Here is a 23,180-nt window from a genome sequence, read left to right as displayed (position 1 = left end):
TTGTACCAACTGTTTGATCAGAATTGAAGATGGGAGAGAATGGAATAAAACTAATAATTATTTGTCATAATTTCGTCTGACAAAGTATTATAAACAGCCAATGACAACACATTGATAAATGCTTTAATGATTAGAGATCTCCAACCAAGCCTCATCATAGATTCATATCGTTGAAGAAACATTCATTGGGTCTCTTCTTATTTACTTGCCCAGAAGACACTAAAGATGTAGAAATCTGACACTACTGTGTATCAGTTTAATTCTCTTATTCTGAATTCTGGCATTATAATACAGCAATTAGTGTATTTATATTGATCATACTATATAGATGATTTTACTTTTAATAAAGTAGATTATTTTTATCTATTTTTAAATTGTCTAACTATTTTAAATATTTTAAGGATATATCTTACCCGATCATTGGATTTCAGTCTAATCGAAAATAAATATTATTTTTATTGTGCTAGTTTGACTTAATGTTACTCCCAAAATAAGTTATATAATTACCTACTTAATCAACATGCCTATGAAATTACTATTTCACTTTTACCAAACATAATTTTTGCACATCATCATTAAAAGGATGCTATTTAGCAATTGATCTTAATGATGACTAATCTAATCAAAATGTTGTGTGTTTTACAAACAGATAAATCTCCTCTTGAAGCAAGTAACCACTTCTTCTATGACTCATGCATATTCTAGTAAATAAATGCAACAAACAAAGGCAAAATCCCAATTATTCATCTATATAAGAAAATTTATTAAAAAAAAAAAAGAATTTCAAACTTTTCAACGGTCACGGAAATTCTTGTCACCATCCCAACTCAGTCAAAAGATCATTTTGGTAATATCCGACAAAATCAGAGTCTTTTCCAACATCTGTCCCTTGCTTCCTTTTTCAACCGTTCGTGTTCAAACATTTTTTCAAGGAAAGTCAAGGTGCAGTTTTGTAATTATCCCTCTTCTTCTTCTTGGCCCTTTAACTACTATCTATTTATACACTCAAATCTCTTCAATTCTTCACTACACTATTAGCTCAGCTTAACCTCTTTTCTTGTCTTTCATTCCAAGTTTTCCACCGAAATCTTCTTAATCTTTGATTTTTCTTTTTTCTACTGTGATCTAATCATGGCATTTTAGGTATGTTACTGGATGTTTTACCTAAACTTATATTGCATTTTCTTGTGTTATAAAATCAGGATTCATGGGAGAACTACTAATTAATGCATGGTTACTCATTTTGTTTATCTGCTGCAGATAATTAGTATAGAATCTGGAGGGATATAAAATATGCACATGCAGTTTGCAGTTGCAGTTACAGTAAGTTTATTTTATCCTTTCTCTTTCTTTTTGTTATTAATCAATTAACACAAATATGATAAAGTACTTTCAAGAAAGATTCCATATATACATAGAAACTCGTGTTGATTTATGTTCCTCCTTTTGTTGCCATTTTTACAGCTTCAGATCCGAGGAATACTGAGACAGATACCTTCTTTTTAAGAAAGACTGAGGTTGTTGTATCATATTCACTAGATGTTATAGAATAATTATCAGACTGCTTTAGCTAGCTAGAGATGGCCAAGAAAGGACCTTCTGAATGCTCAGTAATGTTGTTCATGTTCTTGTTGTTTTTCTTGAATTTTCACATGCTACATGCAGAGGACGAACTTGAGCTTCTTTTATCCTTCAAATCTTCCGTAAATGATCCATTTCAATATCTTTTCAATTGGAATTCTTCAGCCACTGTTTGCAAGTGGCAAGGTATCACTTGCAATAACTCTTCTCGCATCAAGTCCATTGATCTTCCTGGAAAAAACATCTCTGGCAAACTTTCTTTGTCAATCTTTCAGTTGCCATATGTCGAAATTATCAATCTTTCAAGCAATCAGCTTTCTTTTCAAATTCCTGATGCCATTTTCTATTCTTCTTCCTCCATTTTGCATCTCAATCTTAGTAACAATAATTTCACTGGTCCAATACCAGGGGGTTCAATTTCCTGCTTGGAAACATTAGATCTATCTAACAATATGCTTTCAGGGAAAATTCCGCTAGAAATTGGATCCTTTTCGAGCTTAAAGTTTCTTGATCTTGGCGGGAATGTTTTGATGGGTAAAATTCCAATCTCCCTAACCAATATCACAAGTTTGCAATTCTTGACTCTGGCTTCAAATCAATTAGTTGGCCAGATTCCTAGAGAATTAGGCCAAATGAGGAGCTTGAAGTGGATTTACTTAGGCTACAACAATCTTTCAGGCGAAATTCCAAATGAAATAGGACGGTTAACTTCCTTGAATCATCTTGATCTTGTCTACAACAATCTCACTGGATCAATCCCAGTTTCTTTTGGCAATCTCACTAATCTTCAGTACCTCTTTCTTTACCAGAACAAGCTTACGGATCCCATTCCAAATTCTGTTTTTAATCTCAGGAAGTTGATCTCGCTTGATCTGAGTGATAATTTTCTCTCTGGCGAAATCCCAGAACTAGTATTACAGTTACAAAACTTGGAGATTCTCCATCTTTTCTCCAACAAGTTTACTGGAAAGATTCCAGGGGCGTTGTGTTCCTTGCCTCGTCTTCAGGTACTTCAGCTTTGGTCTAACAATTTCACTGGTGAGATTCCGAGAGATCTTGGAAAGCAAAACAACTTCACTGTGCTAGACCTTTCCACCAATTCTCTCACTGGGGAAATTCCTGAAGGCCTGTGCAGCTCAGGCAATCTGTTTAAGCTCATTCTTTTTTCAAATTCACTTGAAGGTGAAATACCAAAGGACTTGGGTGCTTGCAGAAGCTTGAAGCGAGTACGTCTCCAAGAAAATAACTTATCTGGTGAACTACCTCAAGACTTCACCAAACTCCCACTTGTATATTTCTTGGATATTTCAAGCAACAATTTCTCGGGCAGGCTAGAGTCGAGAAAATGGGAGATGACTTCACTTCAAATGCTGAATTTGGCAAGAAACAAATTCTCCGGAGGCTTGCCTGATTCATTTGGAAGTGACCAGATTGAAAACTTGGACTTGTCTCAAAACAGATTTTCAGGCACTATTCCTCGCACCTTGAGGAAATTATCGGAGCTAATGCAACTAAAACTCAGTGGAAACAAGCTCTCTGGTGAAATACCAGATGAGTTATCTTCATGCAAGAAGCTTGTAAGTCTAGACCTTAGTGACAATCAGCTCAATGGTCAAATCCCTGATAGTTTTTCAGAAATGCCAGTTCTTAGTCAGCTTGATTTATCTCAGAATCAATTATCTGGTGACATACCAACAAATTTAGGAGGAGTTGAATCGCTTGTTCAAGTGAATATATCTCACAATCATTTTCATGGTAGCTTACCATCTACAGGAGCTTTTCTTGCCATAAATGCAAGTGCAGTTGCTGGTAATGAATTACTTTGCGGTGGTGATACTTCAAGTGGCTTGCCTCCATGCAGAAGAGTCATCAAGAATCCTACTAGGTGGTTCTATATTGCTTGTATTCTTGGTGCTTTTCTTGTTCTTTCTCTTGTTGCTTTTGGATTTGTTTTCATACGAGGACGAAAGAATCTAGAGCTTAAAAGAGTGGAAAATGAAGATGGGATATGGGAATTGCAATTCTTCCAGTCCAAGGTATCAAAATCAGTAACAATGGAGGATATTTTATCGTCCAAGAGAGAAGAAAACATCATTTCTAGAGGCAAGAAAGGGCTTTCATACAAGGGAAAGTCCATCATAAATGGCGTGCACTTCATGGTGAAGGAAATAAATGATGTAAATTCAATTTCATCAAACTTTTGGCCTGACACAGCTGATTATGGTAAGCTTCAGCATCCAAACATCGTAAAATTAATCGGAATGTGTCGGTCGGAGCAGGGAGCATATTTAGTTTATGAGTACATAGAAGGCAAAAATTTGAGCGAGATTCTTCGCAACTTGAGTTGGGAAAGGCGGCGAAAAATCGCCACTGGGATAGCGAAAGCTCTCCGGTTCTTGCATTGTCATTGTTCGCCGAATGTTTTGGTTGGGTACATGTCGCCGGAGAAAATTATCATTGACGGACAAGATGAGCCTCACCTGAGATTGAGCCTTCCCGAACCATTTTGCACTGATGTAAAGTGCTTCATTTCATCGGCCTACGTTGCCCCAGGTCCGTCACAAATTTACCCTAGCAATAATTTACATTAAGCACCATATGTTAGCACAGTAACATTAAGCATCATAGTACATCCTCTGCATCAATTAGACATAGGAAAAGGAAACAGAAAAGAATTTGTCAATATATGTAAATGTTAAATAAGGATGTGATATATAAAATTCCAAACTATGTCTACGGGTTGGCATGCCAAAAAGATTTGATATGGAGGACAAATGATGGGTCAACATTAAATTATGGTAGTAGTGAAGTAAAGCATCATTAATATATAGGTAACTTTTTTTTTTATTGTTTTAGCATAAAAATACCCCGACACCTAATTAAAATATAATTATTTAATATATTAATTGTTGGGAATATCGGGACATTTAGTCTGCTAATGCAATGATGGGTGCGGATGTTTTTGGTGGAAAAATATCATGTTGGATTATTTCGTTGCTTTGTCTATCATTATATTCATTAATACATGCATGCATGTGTCAATTACTCCACAATTTATAAGAGATTAAAGATCCTCTTTCACGAAATGATTCATTATTATTATTTTCCTAAAGTAGTCTTCTCGTCCATGCATGCATGTCATAGACTTATAATGCATTGCATGTCTAAATTGCAGAAACTAGAGACTCAAAAGACATCACTGAAAAGAGTGACATGTATGGATTCGGTCTCATTCTCATCCAGCTATTAACCGGAAAAAGCCCCGCCGATCCTGAATTCGGAGTCCATGAAAGCATCGTGGAGTGGGCCCGATATTGCTATTCAGACTGTCATCTAGACATGTGGGTCGATCCAGCGATTAAAGGACACGTGTTAGTTAATCAGAATGAAATAGTGGAAGCCATGAATCTAGCTCTTCATTGCACAGCCACGGACCCTACAGCTCGGCCATGTGCAAGTGATGCATTCAAAACCCTAGAGTCGGCTTTGAGGACAACGAGCTCTTGTGTCACAAAGCTAAAGTTTTCTTCACCGTTTTAGTGTTTGATGATTTTGTCTCTTTTTTCTTTCTTTTCTTTTTCAATTTTTTGGGTATCCTTCTTTTGTTAATTGGATTTTCTAGTATAAGATGTTAAAAAGAAAACGATTGTTACTCAAATGTTTTGTTTGACAATGGTATGTTTGACATAATACTGAGTGTAAAAATGTAGATACTAAATTCGCATTATATCATATGAGATTATAACTTATTTCTGTAAAGTGTTTTTCTTTTTTCTTTCCCCCTCGGTAGGGGAGTAACTTGTAAAGTGGCTTTCAATATATTCTTTTAATCTTTGTATGGGGGTTCATGTCGAACATCATGGCAGTACTTTATGACTGATGATTATGACTCAGGGTCTGCTTAGACTGCAACCCTCCAATGCCAATGCATCACTCATTTGTGATCCCCTGTATATGGTCTTCAATTGGGTCCTATTTTACTCTGGTTGACCAATAGAGTAAGAGTCAGTTTCACATTATTGTTTGGGAGCAGGGACCAACTTGTAAAAAAATTTACTTCTTTTTTTATTCTTGATGTTTCTTCTTTATTTCTTTTCTTCAAAAATTAGATTTCGGAAAATGACTACGGAGCAAAAAGTAAAAATCTAAAAGCAAGTTGCAGAAAATAATGTCAAACCTACTAAAAAAAAGTGTAACCAAAAGAAAGATAGTATACATAATAATATTAAAATTCCAAAACAAAAAAAATCATTTAACAATTAGCAAATGAATTTATTTTCCATCTTTAATTGGTTAAGTGGTAACAGCTGGGGTCTCTAACGTAAGTCGAGTTTAATTGTGTCAAAAAATTAATAATAATAAATATTTAATAATTTAATCTATTTGGTACAATTTGGATACAAAAATTTTGAAATTCTTTCAATTCCACAATCAAATTACTAAAATGTGCCCCATGTGATTGATTTAGATTTTTTATATATATACTATTAATTATTTTTTATTATAGTTCAATTCATTCATGCATCCTTGCATTTCAGAATGCTGATTCAATTCATTCATGCATCCTTAGATCTTAGAGTGTTATTATTCTAAAAGTTTGTCCTTGTGCTGTCTTTTACTTTTTGTCCTCATCGGTCTGCTCTTCGAGCCAAGCTGCTACATATTCAATAGCTTTTGCTTAGTTTGTTTTTAAACTACAATTTTACTAAATGATTTCTTGTTCTGATACCATCTATAACAATCCAGATCCAAATCTCATGATTTAATTTAGCCCCTTATAGTTTTATCCCCTAGTGGATTTGGAAATTCTCTAAGATGTCATCCACTCTGAATTTTTTTTTTTTTTTTTAATTTGACTTCAAAAAGTTGCTCCAATTCCTACATCAAACTTTTAAAAGACGCTTAATGTGACTGGTACTAATTCTTTACATGTATATCATTGATTTTATTTTGGTATGCAATTAAATTTATTTTTGCACTTTCATACCGTAAATACTACTAATTTATAAACTTGCTAGAAACTAGTCATTTTTTATACATTCTATCCTTGTTTCAACGTTCTCTCTGTCTTTATTTGTGTACTACTATCACACTAGTTATGCTAAAAAAAGAAGTTAAAGTAATAATTTAGTATGTGGATGCTCACTTGATTTAGAAATAGATGTTGCAAACTGGATAGTTGCTATTGAAATTCTCCGATAAAGTTAATTAATCAGTTAAAGAAATAGGTTTGCAAACAAGAATACACTGCGAATAATCAGTAAAATTAAACTTTATTATTAGGCTAATATACAGTTCAACTTCCATGGTATAAGGAATCGAGAGCTTAATTTTCAGAAAATCTATTAATCTGTTTTAAAATACTATATCGAAAAAGGCACCTCTGCATAAAAGAAGAAATTATCCTACAAAATACTAGCACATGCCACACACAATAAATTTTCGGTTTATGCACCTAAACTAACAAATTCTTAGAGAAAGTATAGCAGGCCAACAAGCGATCATTCTAAATAATAGGCTTGTATTTGGCTTTGGCCTAAACCATTTTCTATTCAACTTAGTGGGTGGTGAAGAAAAGGAGAAAACAAAAGGGAGAGAGACTAATTGTCCTTATGTTTATTTCACCAATAAAAGGAGGGGATGGGAAAAAAATTCTCTGGATGTGCATCATTCTCCATCTTATAATTGAGATATACTGAATATATATAAATAATTCGCAGGCACGCATGATCTAAAAGTCTAAACGAGAAATTCAAAGTGGGAATCCATTGCTATTTTCTTACTACCAAGAAAGTGGAAATCCCACTGTTCATGTCAAGTGGGTGAGTGGCGAATGAAGTCGAAAAATTGAAAGATTATCAAAAATCTCTCCTTCCATTTTCGAGTGACTATTCATAGTACTTTCAAAGAAAAAGGAAGAAGAACAAAAGCAATGTGCTTGTAACATATATATGGGAGGTAGGGGGTGTGCTTTTCACCACCTATGTCCATAGGATAATTATATTGAGTTTGTTCTTTTCTGCTTTGTTGTTCTTCTAGTACTCATTCAAGTCCTTGATGTATTATAATAGTGGGATTTCATGAGTTCCTCAGGGAAAATTCACTTACATTTGGATTCTTTTACATCCACTTACGTCTTATCTTTGGATAATTTTTTTCTTACCCTTTTGTCTTTGTTTCCCTTTTGTTGCTTTCCTTTTTCATTTCTTCCTATAAGATCATTTCTTTTTCTGTTTCTTTCTTATTTAAAAAACTATACCAAGATGAATTTATAAGAATTCAGATAAATTTAATATCAAACACAAATTAAGTCTTCTTTTTGGACAAAATTTTTCATTATCTTTTTCTTTTTAAAATCCTTAAACAGCTTAATTAAGTAGCTGATAAACTTTAATATAATGATATCACAATCGACTGTAGAATTGTGAGATTTCTCATAATTGTTCTATTGCAGGATATCAATGTTTTAGCTTGTTTTAGGATGTTTTGCTACTAGTTGTTTATTAGATCCATTAATGTTGAGGTTCGTAGGCTGGAGGCATCACTATCACATGACTGTTAAATTTCGCATTAACATGTAATGGTTTGATTTATGGATTTATAAACATAGAGTCACGGCCATACATAAAAAATAATTAACTATTCTAAGATTATTAAATTTTTATTTAAACTCTAAATACAATATAATTAACTTAAATTATGTTAGTTTTTTTATTATAAAATAATTTAATTCAGAATAGGCTAATGACTAAGCAAGAGTTAATGTGATGTTGAAGGATATTTACAATTTTTTTAAGAATTTTAATATAAATGCATGTATAAAGTTTGAATTTAAAATTTTAATTAAACTAAAAGGGATTTTTATTAGTTGGTATCGAAATAAAGTTATTATGAAATTCGGCATATTTATGCACTATGCTGATGACTTAAACGCATTCCAAGGCAGCAACAGCATGGATCAAAACCTATATGTTTGGACATTGTGCGTTTACATACATGCCTGCAATTATCTGTTATGGAAGAAAAGACCATGGGAATTGAATGGTCCTGATGAAGGAGAGCTGGGTCAAAGAGCTACCCAACAACAGCAACACTCATGCTCCTCAAATGGGACCACAGTACCATATCTATCCTGATGGTTTAATCATATCGTTTGTCTCCTTTGGTTGTTTTCTCCTTTTAGAAATTTGAGAAATAACATTATATAAAAAGGGTTTTCAAGAACAAGTGCACAATCGCAAAGCTGCATGTTAGAAAAAAGGGTTTATGTTGAGACAGTGGAGAAAAAATTACTGCAACTTTTTTAATGCTTTTGGCTTCACATTTCAAGACTTCTGCCTTCTCTTCAAAGACAACCCTATATGGTCAAGCATATTGCTTTGTTACACATCTCAACACATTGTAACCACTATTGTACCCAGATGCAATTTCCAATTAAATTCTTTTGATTCCTAGTTTTCTATATATATATACATGGTAAATTTAATTCATATGTGTTTAACATCTATATCTCAAAAAAATTTGAATCCTATTATTAGATATGTATTCAAAGAGCAGGTTCAAACCCAATGCATAATCTTTTTGAAGAATAGGTATTTAATTGAGTTGCTAAACTTTTGTTTCAAGAGATTCATTGTTGCTTAAAGTTGAAAGTTCAAGTGATTTCCTTGCAATTTCTTTTTGTTCCTTTTAGTCAATTGATTTATATGCCACCAAATAATGCAACCACACATTGCCACAGCTTTATATACAGACTTTAATTCTATAAATTTATCATTATGACCTAATGTTCCAAAGATATGAGAATACAGAATATGCAGAGGCTTTTCTAGTGTTGCAATTATAACTTGCATATATTAATTTAATCATTTGCTTCTTCTTCCATCTTGGAGACTGGATTACTTTTTAAGATCATGAAAAGAAAAGTTTGAATCTAATGTTGAAGACTTCATATTAGCAAACCCTAAATCTTTCCTTTTGTTACTTTCCATTCAAACAAACCTACTCATGATCATGGCTATTTGATCTTCATTTTCAATTCTCAAACTGCTTTGCTGCTAGTATTTCCCCTTTTCTTATTACCATCCAACTTTTAGACTGAGTTTTTGAATTGTAAATTTTGAAATATTTCACGTGGTTATATATAGTAAGATTGATTAAGACACTTTATATAAAATTCAAGCCTCGTAAACCTAATTATTTAAATTTTTAAATCGAAAGATAAAAAGTTTTGTTTACAAATATGCAGAAAATGAAATGTAAAATTTTATTCTTACAAATATATTTTTAAGTCATCAAAACACACTAATTATATAAAAGAAATATGTAATACTATTTAATTCACGAATATTAAATATAAAAATGATAAACTTATTTGACTAATTTACAGTAATATAGATTAAAATAATATTTTTTTTATATTTTTTAAGTATATTTTTAATTTTTTCTGCTGACAAAATTTAAAAATATATATAAAATAAAAATTAAATTCATAATAGTAAAATTTAAAAATAATATCCTTTCAATTTCTTTTAGGTATATACATTTACATTTATATTTCGATGAAATTCTAAAAAAAAAAAACTGTATAAATCATAAAAAAGAATTTGAAAAAAAAGGGTCTGAAAAATTTATTTTTTTTGAAAAAAGAAAAGTAGTACTCCATCATATTTCTTCCAGATAAACCGGTTTTTTATTTTGTCTATAGTAATCCTGAAAATCATCTTACACGACGAACAAATTTTCAATTTTCATTCAACTTGTGGATTAGTCTAAAAAAATAGAAAGAAAACACAGCATTTTAGGAGCAGCAATATAAATAGTTTAATTCAATTCTTATCTCTTGTAGCTGGGGAAAAGGTCCCTTTACTTCTAATATCTACAACCGACTTTTTGTCTTTAATTATATTTAAAGTTCAAATTTGCTCCCACGCTTAAAATTGTTTTCTTACTCGACAACACTTTAATCTTTATAGATTGTTACCCAATTTTAATTTATATAGTTAAGATTGACTCAAAATTAATTAAGGTCTTATAAATTTAATTTAATTTTACACAGTGTTTAGTTGAAATTTATAAAATTTATTTATGAATTTAAAATTTATATGCTTTAAATGGATTGAAAATTAATTTAATATTTTATATAATAACTTTATGTGAAATTGATTATAGCTAAACTAAATTCTAACAAAATAAGTAGTATTCTCAAATGAATTCCCCATTAATAAGTCAATACATTTCATAATACTAAAATATCTTTTTCAATTTTATCATTTCTATTTTATCTTTTTTCTCATATTTTTTTTAAATAAAATAACTTTTTTATGAATTTAAACCAAATTATTTTAAGAATATAATATTTATATAGTTATTGTTTTATTTTAATTTGATATAAAATTACAAGTTTAAAGTTAAAATTAGATAAAACTAATTCACCAAGTGCAATGACTCTTGTATGTTGCCCTTATTAACCCAAAATTCTGAATCTGTCCTTGTCTTATATGTCTTTATATGAAGACCATATGAATACCCACTTAGATCAATATTAGGAAAAGAATATGCAAATGGGGAGCTTTTCCTAACCATGCTTGGCCACAATCTTTCTTGTGACCCACTTTTGCTTCTACATATATACTGTAATGATGGCATCTGAGTTTTTCTTTTCTTTTCTTTTCTTTTTTTCCTTTTAATCAATGATGATATTGACAAGAACCCTTTTTCCTTTTGCTCAATTAGAACTTATGGAGAGAATTGGGGCTAACATAGTTAGAAGATTCCACCAATAAAGAACAGTCTAAACATAAAAATTTAAACTAGCTGACATTATCATGATCAATTGCGAAAACCAGCTAATTTAGGCTGGCATGCAGAGAGATGAGTAAATTTTTTTAAAAGAGAAAATCTCAAAAGTCTCAAGAGATATCAATTATAGTTCTTGGAGACCATGCAAAAGGCTCTTTAACTGGTTCTGTTTCTTTCTCTTGTCCAAAAGCTCCTTTCTAGCCTGCCAAAATTTTTCTTTTGCAAGAAATTTTAATTTCTTTGATTCAATGGAGATTTTGTTTTAAGAAAAAAAAGAAAAAAGAAAACGAAAAGTGTTGACATCTTCGTTTCAGTTTTACTTGAAAGATCATTTGAAGAACATTTTCCATGAGTGTGCCTTTGGTTTATGACCAACTGGCTAGGTTTTAAAACTATTATCATGTAGAGAAAGTAATGATAGCTGTGTACACGTGAGTTCCATTGGATAATACAAAAAGAACCACCCACTTAACACAATTAGTGCAGTTTAACGTGGAGAAAAGTGGTGGCCGATGGCCGGATCCTTGCACAGTTTTTGTATTCTAATGCTTTAGTGGCATTTCATGCATGAAATTGACTAGGGAATGCATGGATTATAAACACCTTCTCTACACCACCGTCTATCTTCGTGTTACATCTGTTTTAGCTGGCCGACCAGATTGTGAGGTTTCATTTTATTATTATTTTTATTATTACAAGACACAATTATCCTTAAATGTATAGAAAATAAAAAAAAATTCCAAAGTAAAAGACGAGCCTAGGCAACCTGTTTTTTACTGGCCCAACTTCAAGTCTTCAGACACGAATGTAGATCTTTTGATCGTTAAGCCATCTTCAATTGTACTAGTTTATTTATAACTAAATTCACAAGTTACATGTAGAAATTCCATGGAAATGAGAGTGTATACTCCACTTAGTGACCATATATATACAAGGTTGAAACCTCAATCACAATTAATTAATGGGCTTTTTCTAAATCCCGATTTCTCCATTTATGTCACATAATTCTTTTGTATACACATTAGATGCTGGTTTCCATTCAAATTCCCAACCACAGTGTTGAAGGATGCATTTTCTTTTGCATTAACACGTGTCCAGGGGGGAAAGGGAAAAAAAAGAAAAAAAAGAAGAAGGAAACAGGCTAATTGATGAAACTTGAGGCTGAGGCCACCCAGAAAAGTGGATGGATACGCAGAATCACCCTTTTATAATTTGTCCCAGACTTTTTATGTTAATGTAGTCTTGATTTCCACATAGATTGGAGTTCATAGTCAACAATCAAATCCCTCTAGAAAGGGCTTCCGGGAAGGCTCTGGACCAGAAACTCTTCTACATTAATATCGTAAGGTGTTGGAATGAACGAACGAGCCCACTGTTTAACTTGCAGGATCTGTGTTGGTTCGCCATGGTACTATTCCTCAGGGTTGAGAGAAATTAAATTTAGCTTTATGGTCACTGCGCCAATAAAACCCTAATACAGATTCAGTAAGTATAATGCAGTCCGTCATATATAATTTGACTGGAAGGCAGTATACTCTCTTTTTCTTAAATCTGATATTTTGAAGTGGTAGCGATGCATGTAAAATGCTTATTATTAGCTAGATGTGAGCTAATTGGGTATTACAATTGGTATATTCAACTAGATGAATGAGAAATTCATAGATAGACTCGGTTTGTCCGTAGATTAAATTAATTATATAGTAACATGTGATTTTATTTGTTAATCGGTGTATTTTTATTGAATATATTTTAATTATGAATTGTTAATAATAATAAATAAACTAATTATGTAATTGATTTAGTCTAGAAATAACGTGGTGGACCGAGTTTATTTAAAAATTTATCTATATCAATAGTTTCATTTGAGAAGTATTTCTTAACTCATTATCTTCAATAAAGCTTGATTTGGAGCAGGAGCAATGCAATAGTCTAAAAGAGTATAAATCAACTGCAAAAGGATAAATATATATTACCAAGTGCTAGTGATGTAAAGTCAATTGTCACTCTTGATTGAATTCATATATATGCTTAATGGAAAGATTAGATGTTCTCAAGTGCTTGAGCATGGAAGGCATTGACCGTCAAATGTAAATCATTAATTACCATAGAATATTCTTTTTAATCAATTGACAAGAATTATCATAAATTGAGTGGTGAAAATTCTTACTTGGACATATTAAATTTCATGAGCCTTGCTCCTAGTGTGTAATATGGGTGCCTTTTGTCATATAATTCTATTAGTAGAAGCTCCTTCACCCAAGAAAAAATAAAGGGAAAAAGTCATTTTCTGGATTGAACAAGGCAGCACTTAATTTTTTAAAAAATTTAAAATTAAAATTAAAATATAAAAACATGGTGGCACATGAAAATGGACAACCACTACACATGTGGGGATAAAACTTGTTTTTGTTATGAATTAAGATTGGACATTTTTGAGAGGGTCCTAATTAAATGCTTCTTAAAAGCTCAGACTAAAACACTTACCATTTTAGGTATATTTATTGTCTTATTTATCAGAGAAGATGAAGGGTGATGATTTTGCACATATATGCTGATACCTTCAATAGTTTTACCCAACTTACCTTTTGTTGAAAATAAGAAATATAGATACTGAAAATGACAGATGTATTTTATAGAAGTATATACTCAAATTGTACAAATCAGGAACAGACAACTTATACTTGATATCAAGCCCTTTATTTTGTTTTCATTAATGGATTGTTGGTTAACACATTTAGACTGAATCTTTCCAATATCAAGAAATTGGTGAAAGTTAATAATCAAGCTTCCATGAAAACACAAACAACAGTACACCCTTATAATCCTTGCATCTAAAACTTTGAGAATTTATCACCTCGATCTTGAAGATTTCATTAGTGCTTCGCTGTATATTTTATATTCACGTCTCCTCGTTTCATTACTGATATTACTGTTTGTATCTGTCTTTCAAAATCAAGCTCTCTTTTTATATCATTTGGAGTTCTTATAGCAAAAATTACTCTTCTTCACAGTTGTTGTATAGAGAGAACTATAATGATAAAAAGCAAAAGATAAAACCCAAGATTGGTGGATAGTTGAAAGCAACAGGGATTGAAGAAGAAAAAGAAAAAAAAAAAAAAAAAGAATGATAAGGAGCTCAATTAACAAGTGGCAAAAAAGGGAAGATGGTAGTAAGAAATTCAGCAATTTGTAGCCCATATTTTGGACCAAGAAATCTTACTCATAGAAAGACGTTCCTAAAGGTTCCCAAGTGCGCGGACATGTACAAACAGTGATGTGACCAAAGATATAAAGGTGAGAGGATATGCAAATTGCATAGTGATTCATGAATAAAGCATAAAGCAGAATATTAAAAGATGGGCAAATTTAAGAAAAAAGAAATTGGGACCCAGATGTTACTGTTGGTGTATGCTCATAACAGTATCAAAGCTTCATTAATACCAGAAGAAAGTCAAAAAAGAAGTTTGTCCTAATCTAATATTCTTTCTGCATTTCGATTTTTTATAACTAGTTTCAGACAAAAGACCAGTTGATGAACATAAAGCAAATGCAGTGGGCAGTTTCCTCTTCGTTCAACACCTTCCATGCCACTGCTCTCTCATAGGATACTGGTCTTCCCATACTTGACAGGCAGATGCCACCCTGAAGGCACATAAAACCCTGCCAATACAATATGCAGCAAGTTACAAAACTTGTTCCAAACCAAAACAAATGAAAGGTAATCTTCATTAGCGGTTCTTTTCCATGAATCAATGAATGCAGCAAGTGTTCAACATTAGCTGACAACTAAAATCAGAACTAGTATCTCTCAGGTCATAGAAAGGCAAAGTTCAAGCAAGAAGTCAAGTAATGGATGTAAAGGATCATGTATATACTGCAAATCAATTAATGTTAAGCAGATTCCCTAGTACTATACCTGCTGCATTATTTGTGGGAACTCTGAGCACAAAGTCTTCCTTCCATTGTCATCAAATATTTTCTCCAATGTGATGTCCTGAAGCGCAACCAAAGTTGTCTCAAGCATATCGAGTCCCGCCTGATTAGCAAATGTAAAAACTGGCAGAGCCTGCATACAACATTGGATGAGTTACAATTGTGAATAAATTCTATAAACTTATACAAGGCAAAAAGAATTTCTTGATTTGGATTAAGCTATACAGCCACATATCACATAGTGATTAAATTTTGTGAGTGTTCAGAAATAAAGACATCAACAAATCAAACAATATACCTTCAGAGAGCAGCACATAAGCGCATCAGCGTGATGCCAAAGTGATTTCAGAATGGATTCACTTCCTTCATTTTTAAGTAGTTCCACACCTAGATAGCACCTATAAGAAGATCCAATAGTTCGATTATGGCAAATTATTTGGAAAAAGTGAGGTTTGGAAAGACAGTTCGGCAAAAAATACACATCTAAGAACTAGAGATAACAGGTTGAATTTATTTTGTTCATTCTGAGTACTTCTACTGACCCAACAAGTCGTAAGTAAAGAAATCCATGTTGAAGGATTCAAGCAGCATACCTATAGCTTTGACATATCCAACTTGAAAGTGTGTGAGCTTCAGGAGTGCCAGGGGGTGGCCGGAGACTAGGATTAGAACCAAAACGAGAAGGAGAGAGAGCCAATGCCACTCTCTGAACAGAGGCTATAACACTACGAACATATTGCCGAGCCATGGATGCTACATTTTCTTGAAGGTGGATTTCAAAAGCAAATTGGAATGCTATTGTCATTACAGATTTTGTGCTCCCACAATGGCCTGGAAGATCACCAGATGCTTTGTTTCCAGCAGGTCCAACTTCAAGAGCAGAGGCTAGGTCAAGAGTACGGTTTGGACTAGTGACATCCTACATAACATTAGTGTCTAAAAATTAGAAGTCCATATCAACGAATATTGACCAATGAAAAGATAATAAATAAATATATACTACCGCGACAAAAAAAATGATTCTATTATTTATTTACATCATACGACTATAAAGGTATACCATTTTGGAATCAAGAGGAATGATGCGGAAACCAGAAGGAATAATAGGGGCGTCATCAGAAAAAGAAGCATCAATAGGAGCAAAGACGAGTTCAGCACAAGTACCGACAGCATTCTCATCTACTCCACTACAAAGCTGGGGATCCGCACAACAAGTAACATCAGAAATCAAAAAGGTAGGAGATTAAAAGTGTCTGATCAGTAAAAAAAGAAAAGCAATAATTAAATAAAGGTTGATCATTTTAAACCTTAATTATTTTAACAAGAGAAATGAAATTTGACAGCGTTGTTTAAAAAATTCAGTATCTTCACAGTTCATTGTACTTGACAACTAATGAACTAGAATATAATACTTACTTGCAAGAGAAAGATGTCACCCGGCATAATCATGTCCTCTCGATAACCCATATTTTCAAGTTTAATTACCTCCATAAACTGTAATGAGCAAGAAGATGTTATCCTCAATTTATGCGTAAAGTAATAAGAGATGATGTTCTGAATTACTAAATTACTTGCCTCTTCGTGCTCAATTGTGTGAGCCAAGGGAAGAATAACCTGACCCCCAAAATTTCCAGCTCTAGCTACTGGCAAGGTACAGGGACCAGCTTTAACAGCAGCAGCTGCATAAGCATCAATACCAGTATCTGCCCATTCTGATCGATGTTCACGCAAGAACCTGAGAAGTATTGCTGGAGGCACATTCTACAAAAGAAAACAGACAGCAATTGTTTTTGTAAGGTTAAATTATTTCCAGAACATAAAATTATTAACTAAGGGAAAGCAGAAGCTCAGCAACAACAAATTCACGAGTTTTTCTTGAGACAATTTCCTACTATGAACCTAAATAGATAAAACTCCAACTTATCGAGGACATGATTGCTAAAAACTTCTACCCTCCAGAACTGCAAGTTAGTTATTAGCTGTAGGAAACTTGTTCTAGAGAACTGCTCGACTTCAGTCATGCTCTCATATACAGAATTAGCCAAGGTCATTAGCCTTGCAGATTTAGCCAAGACCTAGTCACTCACTGGCTTCAAATCTAATGGAATTAAAGTGATCGAGACTAGAATCAGTTTTCCCCCATCTCCACCTAGCATATTTTTATTTCCCTAAAATTTTTCGGATTGAAACATAAAGGAACTTAAGCTGATTGGCCAACAGTGAGGTGCTGTAGATAAAGTAGTCTCTTTTTGCATCAATATTCACAAACTTCAAAATTTCAGCATCCTACATTCTAGCACAAGGCTAATTTCCAAAGTAAGTCGTATTCTAGTTGGCATTGGGCACATATGCAATATATTTAAAATCCTTACTTGTAACAACATTGATGCCTTTGCACAAAGCACTCCATTACTCATAGCTGGAAATCCACTGGCATATGATATATTTAGACCCATCATTTTGCTGGGAGACGAATTGACAAGAACCGTCACATCATCAATGCCATCACTTTCCAGCATGGACCACCCCTCATCAGTGAACCCGTTAATAGCTTCATTAAAGCCCCTGCAGCATGGAATCAGTTAGATCACGATGTATCAGAAATTATATCCAGAATTTTAAGCTAAAAGAACTTAGAACACATACTTGCTCAATCTCTGACTAAGTGCACGTAAAGCAGCAGGTCTTCTCCCCCAACCAGAGACATTTGGCTGAGAAACCTCCTGAGAAATCTGCCTCAAGTGTCGTAAAGCCTGCACCAAGTGCCAAGGTTACATTAGAGCTGAAGACTTTTATTATCACAAATTCATAGATAATGTGCTATCCCTCAATATCTTGTTTACTGATGTGATGGCCTTTAAAGCACAGGAGTCATCCAGGGCAGAGATCAGAAAATTTTATGATTCTGATAGAAGTATAATAAATATTACATAATCAACAGTATTTTTTTACTGGAAAGACAGGCTTACCGCCATTGTTGTCTTCTGAGCTAGCAATGTCGAGGACTCGTAGAGCGGTCGCAACACTTCAGGTACGCTCCAAGGCTATAGTAAATCAATAAGCATGTCAGAATCCTTATATCACCAAGCAAGGGAAGAATATGCTCCAAACATGTAAGAATAATAATTATACCTCTAAGTCCACGTGGTCAACTATATGAATAATTGATCCACCTCCTTCACAAGGTCTAATCAGATATCCACTAGGCAACATTTCAGCCCTCACAAAATGCTGTGTAGGTGGCATACTCGGGCCATTCTGTGTGTTGTTAAGTGATCTCTCACAAATCTTATAAGCAAAACAATCAAACATATTAAGTGCCTGGAGAGTTTAAAAAAGTTGCACATAAAAGAAAATCTTTTCAATAGAAATAATGCTCATACCACAAGGCTGCCATCCTCCAAAACAGAAGTGTAGCGCAATAACCAGAAGTCACGAGCTGGTGCCAAAGTTGTAGGGGCATAGAGCTAAACCAAGAACCAAAACAGGAAATTAACAACTAAGCAGATATTATAGAACAGGAATTTCAGATGCATGACAAGTAATGCCCACCTGCATGTAAAGCAATTCAATAGTTCCACCATTCCCAGTGGACAATGCATTTAGAACATCCACAGCTCGGCAATCACGAAACCATGATGGCCGATCTTTAAGGATTTCCGCAACCTAGACATTCAGCAAGAAATATTTCTTAATCAAATCTGAAACCCAAAAATGAACTGTTATACATGCATAAAACAAAACAGAGGTAGAACTTACTCTGGTAGGTTCTAGACCTACAAGGCCGCATGCACGTGCTGCCACACCAGGGCAACCATGAGAAATAGCAACGATTCCAATGGAATCCGGACCAGGCTGCAGAAGTGAACAAAAGAAAGATTACAGAGGAGAAGCCAAACCTGGCCTACTTCTACAACAAGAAAGAAAAGGGAAAAAAGAATTTAAATAAAGGAACTATGAGCATTGCATGAATAATAGCACTCTGAACGTTAAATTGAAAGCAGTGCAGTTTTCAAGAAAGAAGTAGCAAAGAAGCATGAAGCATGAAATATTAATATTGCAAGGGTCATGACACTGCTGTCTTGATTGTTTGTGGGCAATCAGCGAAAATTTGAGCATCTGTTTTGGCACTGGCAGACAACATTATTTTAAAACTCTTTTATCTCCTTGTGATACCCTCCAAATTATTATTAAGATACTAACAAAAATTAAAATAAAATAAACCAAACAACATTCTCTTGCTCTCTTCAAGATAAGGATAACATATTAATCGATTATAAAATTGGAGACTTAGCATGAAACAAGAAGATAATATTTCCAAGACATTTGTACGATGTGATTTGGACATTGCTTAGACGTTTAGCAAGGTTTCTGTAGCTTATTATTTAATTTAATAAATGCTAACAAAGAATGATAGATTATAATAACAATGACAGTTTATTGAGTGGTAACCTTCATCCCAGGCATTTGGACCCACTCCACAGCAGTTCCAGTAGCCTTTGAAAGAAACTCTGCTAAAGTCTCCTCTGCAATGGACAAAAGTCTGGAAAAGAGATACAAAGAGGGGGGAAAAAAGGAAAGAAAGAAAGAAGCTCATAAGCTAAAGCCACATAATACAACAAGAAGAGAATTGTACAAATCGAGGCCAGAAAACGACCTAACATGAACCGCACTTTTATTTTATTCTCAGCTGAAAAAGAAGGAAAAGAAAAGAAAAGAAAGCAAATCAAATCCACTAACCCTGCAGGGCTAGCATCCCTTGGTGGATGCTGAGGAGTCAAATGGTGCTGACCACTAGTCACCACCGATTCACAACTCGTGTTTGTGTCTGTGGTGGCCAGATTGGTAGCCTGTAACAAAGAAGAAAAACTCAAAACCCACCCTCTAACATTAAAAACCAATCGAATTTTCAAAAACCAAAATGTTACCAGCAGATTATTGACCACACTAAAACATAATCCTTCTCTAATCTATTTGATTAAAAAATATAAGTTTTATCAAATAGAAGTAAAAATAGTATTTAATCAATGGAATTAAAAGATTATACATTTTGTGTCTGTTGGCGAAAGTAACTGTTCTCATAGACCAACTGAGACACCTGCTTTTGCAACCTATCATTCTCCTCCATTAACAACTTATTCATAGCCGTCAACTTCCTATTCACAGCTTGAAGCCGTGAAGCCTCTTTTCTCTGCTTCTCTCTGCATCTACAGAAGACAAAACAAACCACATAGAAAGAAAACAACATAATAAAATGCAAAGATTAGACCATCTCTAAATCCTTATATAAGAGAATATACATAGAGAAAAAAGGTTATATATGTATATATACCTTCGATTTTGGAACCAAACTTTGATTTGCTTGGGTTCTATATTAGAGAGAATAGGGCATTCCCTAATCAACTGTTGGCGGCGCATAGAACTTGGTTTAGGACATTCATGGTAGAGTCTTTCAAGTGCTTCTACCTGCTCTGGTGTGTACCTAACGTACTTCCCGTTGTCCATTGCTATTTTGCTTCCTCCATCTTTGCAGACTGATGAAGTTACCGCCATCATCACTACTGTTTCTGCATCATCATAATCATAATCATGTAGCTGTTTAGTTTTCAATTCTCCATTAACACACACCCATTAGAAAGAAAGAAGGCAGAACGACAATTTTTATATACTAATACAGCTTAAGATAATATAAAAAGATTCAAGCTTTGGTCTATTTGTTAATGAATTCTTGAATCGAGCATCATGTATACATGTACTTTACATTTCTCAACTAATACACCCGCTAAAAAAACAAAAAAGAAAGAACCCGGGAGAAGAAGAATATATATATATATATATATATATAGCTAACATGAAGCTTCTAATAGTAGAAAAAAGCCTTAAACTTTAGTCTATGGTTAATGAATTCGTGAACAAAATCAATGATTGATTTACCGTTTGAAGAAACTTGGCGCAGATCGGGTCGCCTGCCCCTTTCTATATCAAATCAATAACATTAAAGTTTTTGAATTAGATACTATCTACTCCTTCCTCACACAAAACAAAGAAAGTTGGAGTCTTTCGTAGAAAGAAAGAAAAAACTGCAACCCAACCGAAGGAAGATACTTTTAGAACGCGACAAGCTTGAGAAATGCAAGTGAAGAAGAGGAGGAAGAAGAAGAAAAAGAATAATGAAGAGGAGTAAGAGAATGGGTTAGTTTTTTAAGGAAAGAGAAAAAAAAAGGGGGGAAGAAAAGAAAAGGGAAAAGAGAAAAGAGAAAAGAGAAAAGGGAAAATTGGAGAGGTGATATTGGGATTGGGATGGTTAAAAGAGAAAACACCCCAAATACCAGACAGAATATCAGAGCATGTCTTGTGTCTTTTGTTTTTGTTTTGTTTTTGTGTTCATATCATATCCTTTCTTCTTCTTCCGCTTCTCTTCTCTCCATTTCCTTTTTCTTTATATATCATGATTATCAAGTCTTCTAATTTCCTTTTTAACTTTTGGTTGGTGTTGTTGGTATATTTTTTAAAATTAATATTTCTTTTATCAATTAAAAGGAATGTTTTTGGCTTTTGCTATTGTTGTGATTTGTGCTATTGCTTTTGCTGCTGCTTTCAGCTCATTTCTCCTTTGGTTTTGGCAATTTTTCAACTCTTCCCACTCTCTCTGTCTTTTCCCTATGCTGTGGAAGGTGGGAAAAATATTATGCTTCAAACTCCCACTGACAAGCGTGTCGCTTGTGAAGCTCATGCCTACTAATTCTTAATTTGTTATGCCATAATATATCCTACTTCATTTGATCACTTTCCTTAAAGACAATAAATATAATACTGCATTTTCTTTTCTTTTTTGCATAAGCTCCGATTGGGTTCAAATACATAATTTTACAATTTCTTTTTTATTTTTCTGTTTTTAACTTGTTCATGTATTACATACTCTACGAAAATTGGTAAAATGAGTTCATGATGCTATCACATTTCCAAAATAAAATGAAAAGAAACGAAATATGTAAAAACTACGATAGCAAGGATTAATCGGAACAAGCTAAATATTGAAAAGGTACCTTAGCTTAGTGATGCAAATAAGACTGTTCATACCAAAAAAAATAAGACTGTTTAATGAAGTAATTAAGGCTTTGAATTTCAAATTAAATAATTTGCATGCATGTGTATGGTATAAATGGAGCAAAAAAAAAAAAAAAGGAAAATATTTGAATGATGAAGAATAAAGTAGAGGAGGGTTGCGTAGGGAAGGGAGCAAGACAAAATCATGAGATTTTTTGCATGCCGCCCTCTACTCTTCCTCTTTGCCCTCACGCCATCAACTAAACCCTACTCTTAATTACCTCATGCATGTTCTTCTTAAATGTATCATCTTCTTCCTTGAGAATTAGAATATAAGTATATTAGGGTATCAAAATGGCTGCTACCACTGCAAATTTGGTAATAACAATTGATGCAATAATAATAAGTATTTTATCTTACAAAGAGTAGTAGCAAGGAAGATTCAGTCTTTTACCATTACATAAGTAAGTCCAAGGAATTTAATGCAAACAGTACAACAACAGTTCTACTTGTTTGAGGCTTCTCCTTTTGTGATCATGCCGTTAAGTTTGAATAATAATAATATTTTTCATTTTAGTTTTTCTGTAATAATAATAACAATAATAAATCCAAAGAAGAGAAAGATTTGACTTTTTAAGTCCTGGGGATCCTGCTATATATCCTACTGACCCAGACACTCTTTTCTTTCCAGTAAAGTTCAGTGTCCAACCCACATCGATTCTTTTATTTTTATGAAACTCTTCTAAATTTCTTTTTCTTTTTTTAAATGATATGGACTGTAATAAATAATAAAAATGTATATAAAAGTTATTACATGG

At 33.3% G+C, this 23,180-nt stretch overlaps 2 protein-coding genes across 2 annotated transcripts; one reads left to right on the top strand and one right to left on the bottom strand.

Annotated features, from left to right (window-relative positions):
- Window positions 1-1,000: 1,000 nt before the first annotated feature.
- Window positions 1,001-5,340, top strand: LOC8275668 (leucine-rich repeat receptor-like serine/threonine-protein kinase SKM1). Its single transcript, XM_002516469.3, has 4 exons — window positions 1,001-1,143; window positions 1,261-1,323; window positions 1,465-4,134; window positions 4,757-5,340. Exons 3-4 carry the CDS (start codon window positions 1,581-1,583, stop codon window positions 5,119-5,121), a joined length of 2,919 nt encoding a protein of 972 aa, XP_002516515.1. The 5' UTR covers window positions 1,001-1,143; window positions 1,261-1,323; window positions 1,465-1,580; the 3' UTR covers window positions 5,122-5,340.
- Window positions 5,341-14,747: 9,407 nt separating this feature from the next.
- Window positions 14,748-21,720, bottom strand: LOC8275667 (homeobox-leucine zipper protein ATHB-8). Its single transcript, XM_048372157.1, has 19 exons — window positions 21,250-21,720; window positions 20,648-20,882; window positions 20,363-20,522; window positions 20,056-20,165; window positions 19,768-19,858; window positions 19,075-19,170; window positions 18,868-18,981; window positions 18,699-18,782; window positions 18,448-18,603; window positions 18,285-18,359; window positions 17,962-18,068; window positions 17,688-17,880; window positions 16,891-17,076; window positions 16,732-16,809; window positions 16,376-16,510; window positions 15,909-16,234; window positions 15,614-15,713; window positions 15,299-15,448; window positions 14,748-15,042 (listed from the first exon to the last, which is right to left on the bottom strand). The coding sequence occupies exons 2-19, from the start codon at window positions 20,869-20,871 to the stop codon at window positions 14,896-14,898; spliced, it is 2,532 nt and encodes an 843-aa protein (XP_048228114.1). The 5' UTR covers window positions 20,872-20,882; window positions 21,250-21,720; the 3' UTR covers window positions 14,748-14,895.
- Between the last annotated feature and the right edge of the window lie 1,460 nt (window positions 21,721-23,180).

Source organism: Ricinus communis, chromosome 3 (genome assembly GCF_019578655.1).
Source record: "Ricinus communis isolate WT05 ecotype wild-type chromosome 3, ASM1957865v1, whole genome shotgun sequence".
In the NCBI taxonomy this organism is placed as follows: Eukaryota; Viridiplantae; Streptophyta; class Magnoliopsida; order Malpighiales; family Euphorbiaceae; genus Ricinus; species Ricinus communis.
Note: the sequence above shows the minus strand (reverse complement) of the source record. Positions and strands in the feature narration are given on the sequence as shown.

Excerpts from the sequence above, each read along its gene's own strand:
- LOC8275668 (XM_002516469.3), top strand. The coding sequence starts at position 1,581 with ATGGCCAAGAAAGGACCTTCTGAATGCTCAGTAATGTTGTTCATGTTC. Across the intron at positions 4,135-4,756 it reads ATCGGCCTACGTTGCCCCAG|AAACTAGAGACTCAAAAGAC; the intron begins GTCCGTCACAAA and ends TCTAAATTGCAG.
- LOC8275667 (XM_048372157.1), bottom strand. The coding sequence starts at position 20,871 with ATGATGGCGGTAACTTCATCAGTCTGCAAAGATGGAGGAAGCAAAATA. Across the intron at positions 17,077-17,687 it reads AGGCATCAATGTTGTTACAA|AATGTGCCTCCAGCAATACT; the intron begins GTAAGGATTTTA and ends TTTCTTTTGTAG. Across the intron at positions 15,714-15,908 it reads TGGATATGTCAAAGCTATAG|GTGCTATCTAGGTGTGGAAC; the intron begins GTATGCTGCTTG and ends ATCTTCTTATAG.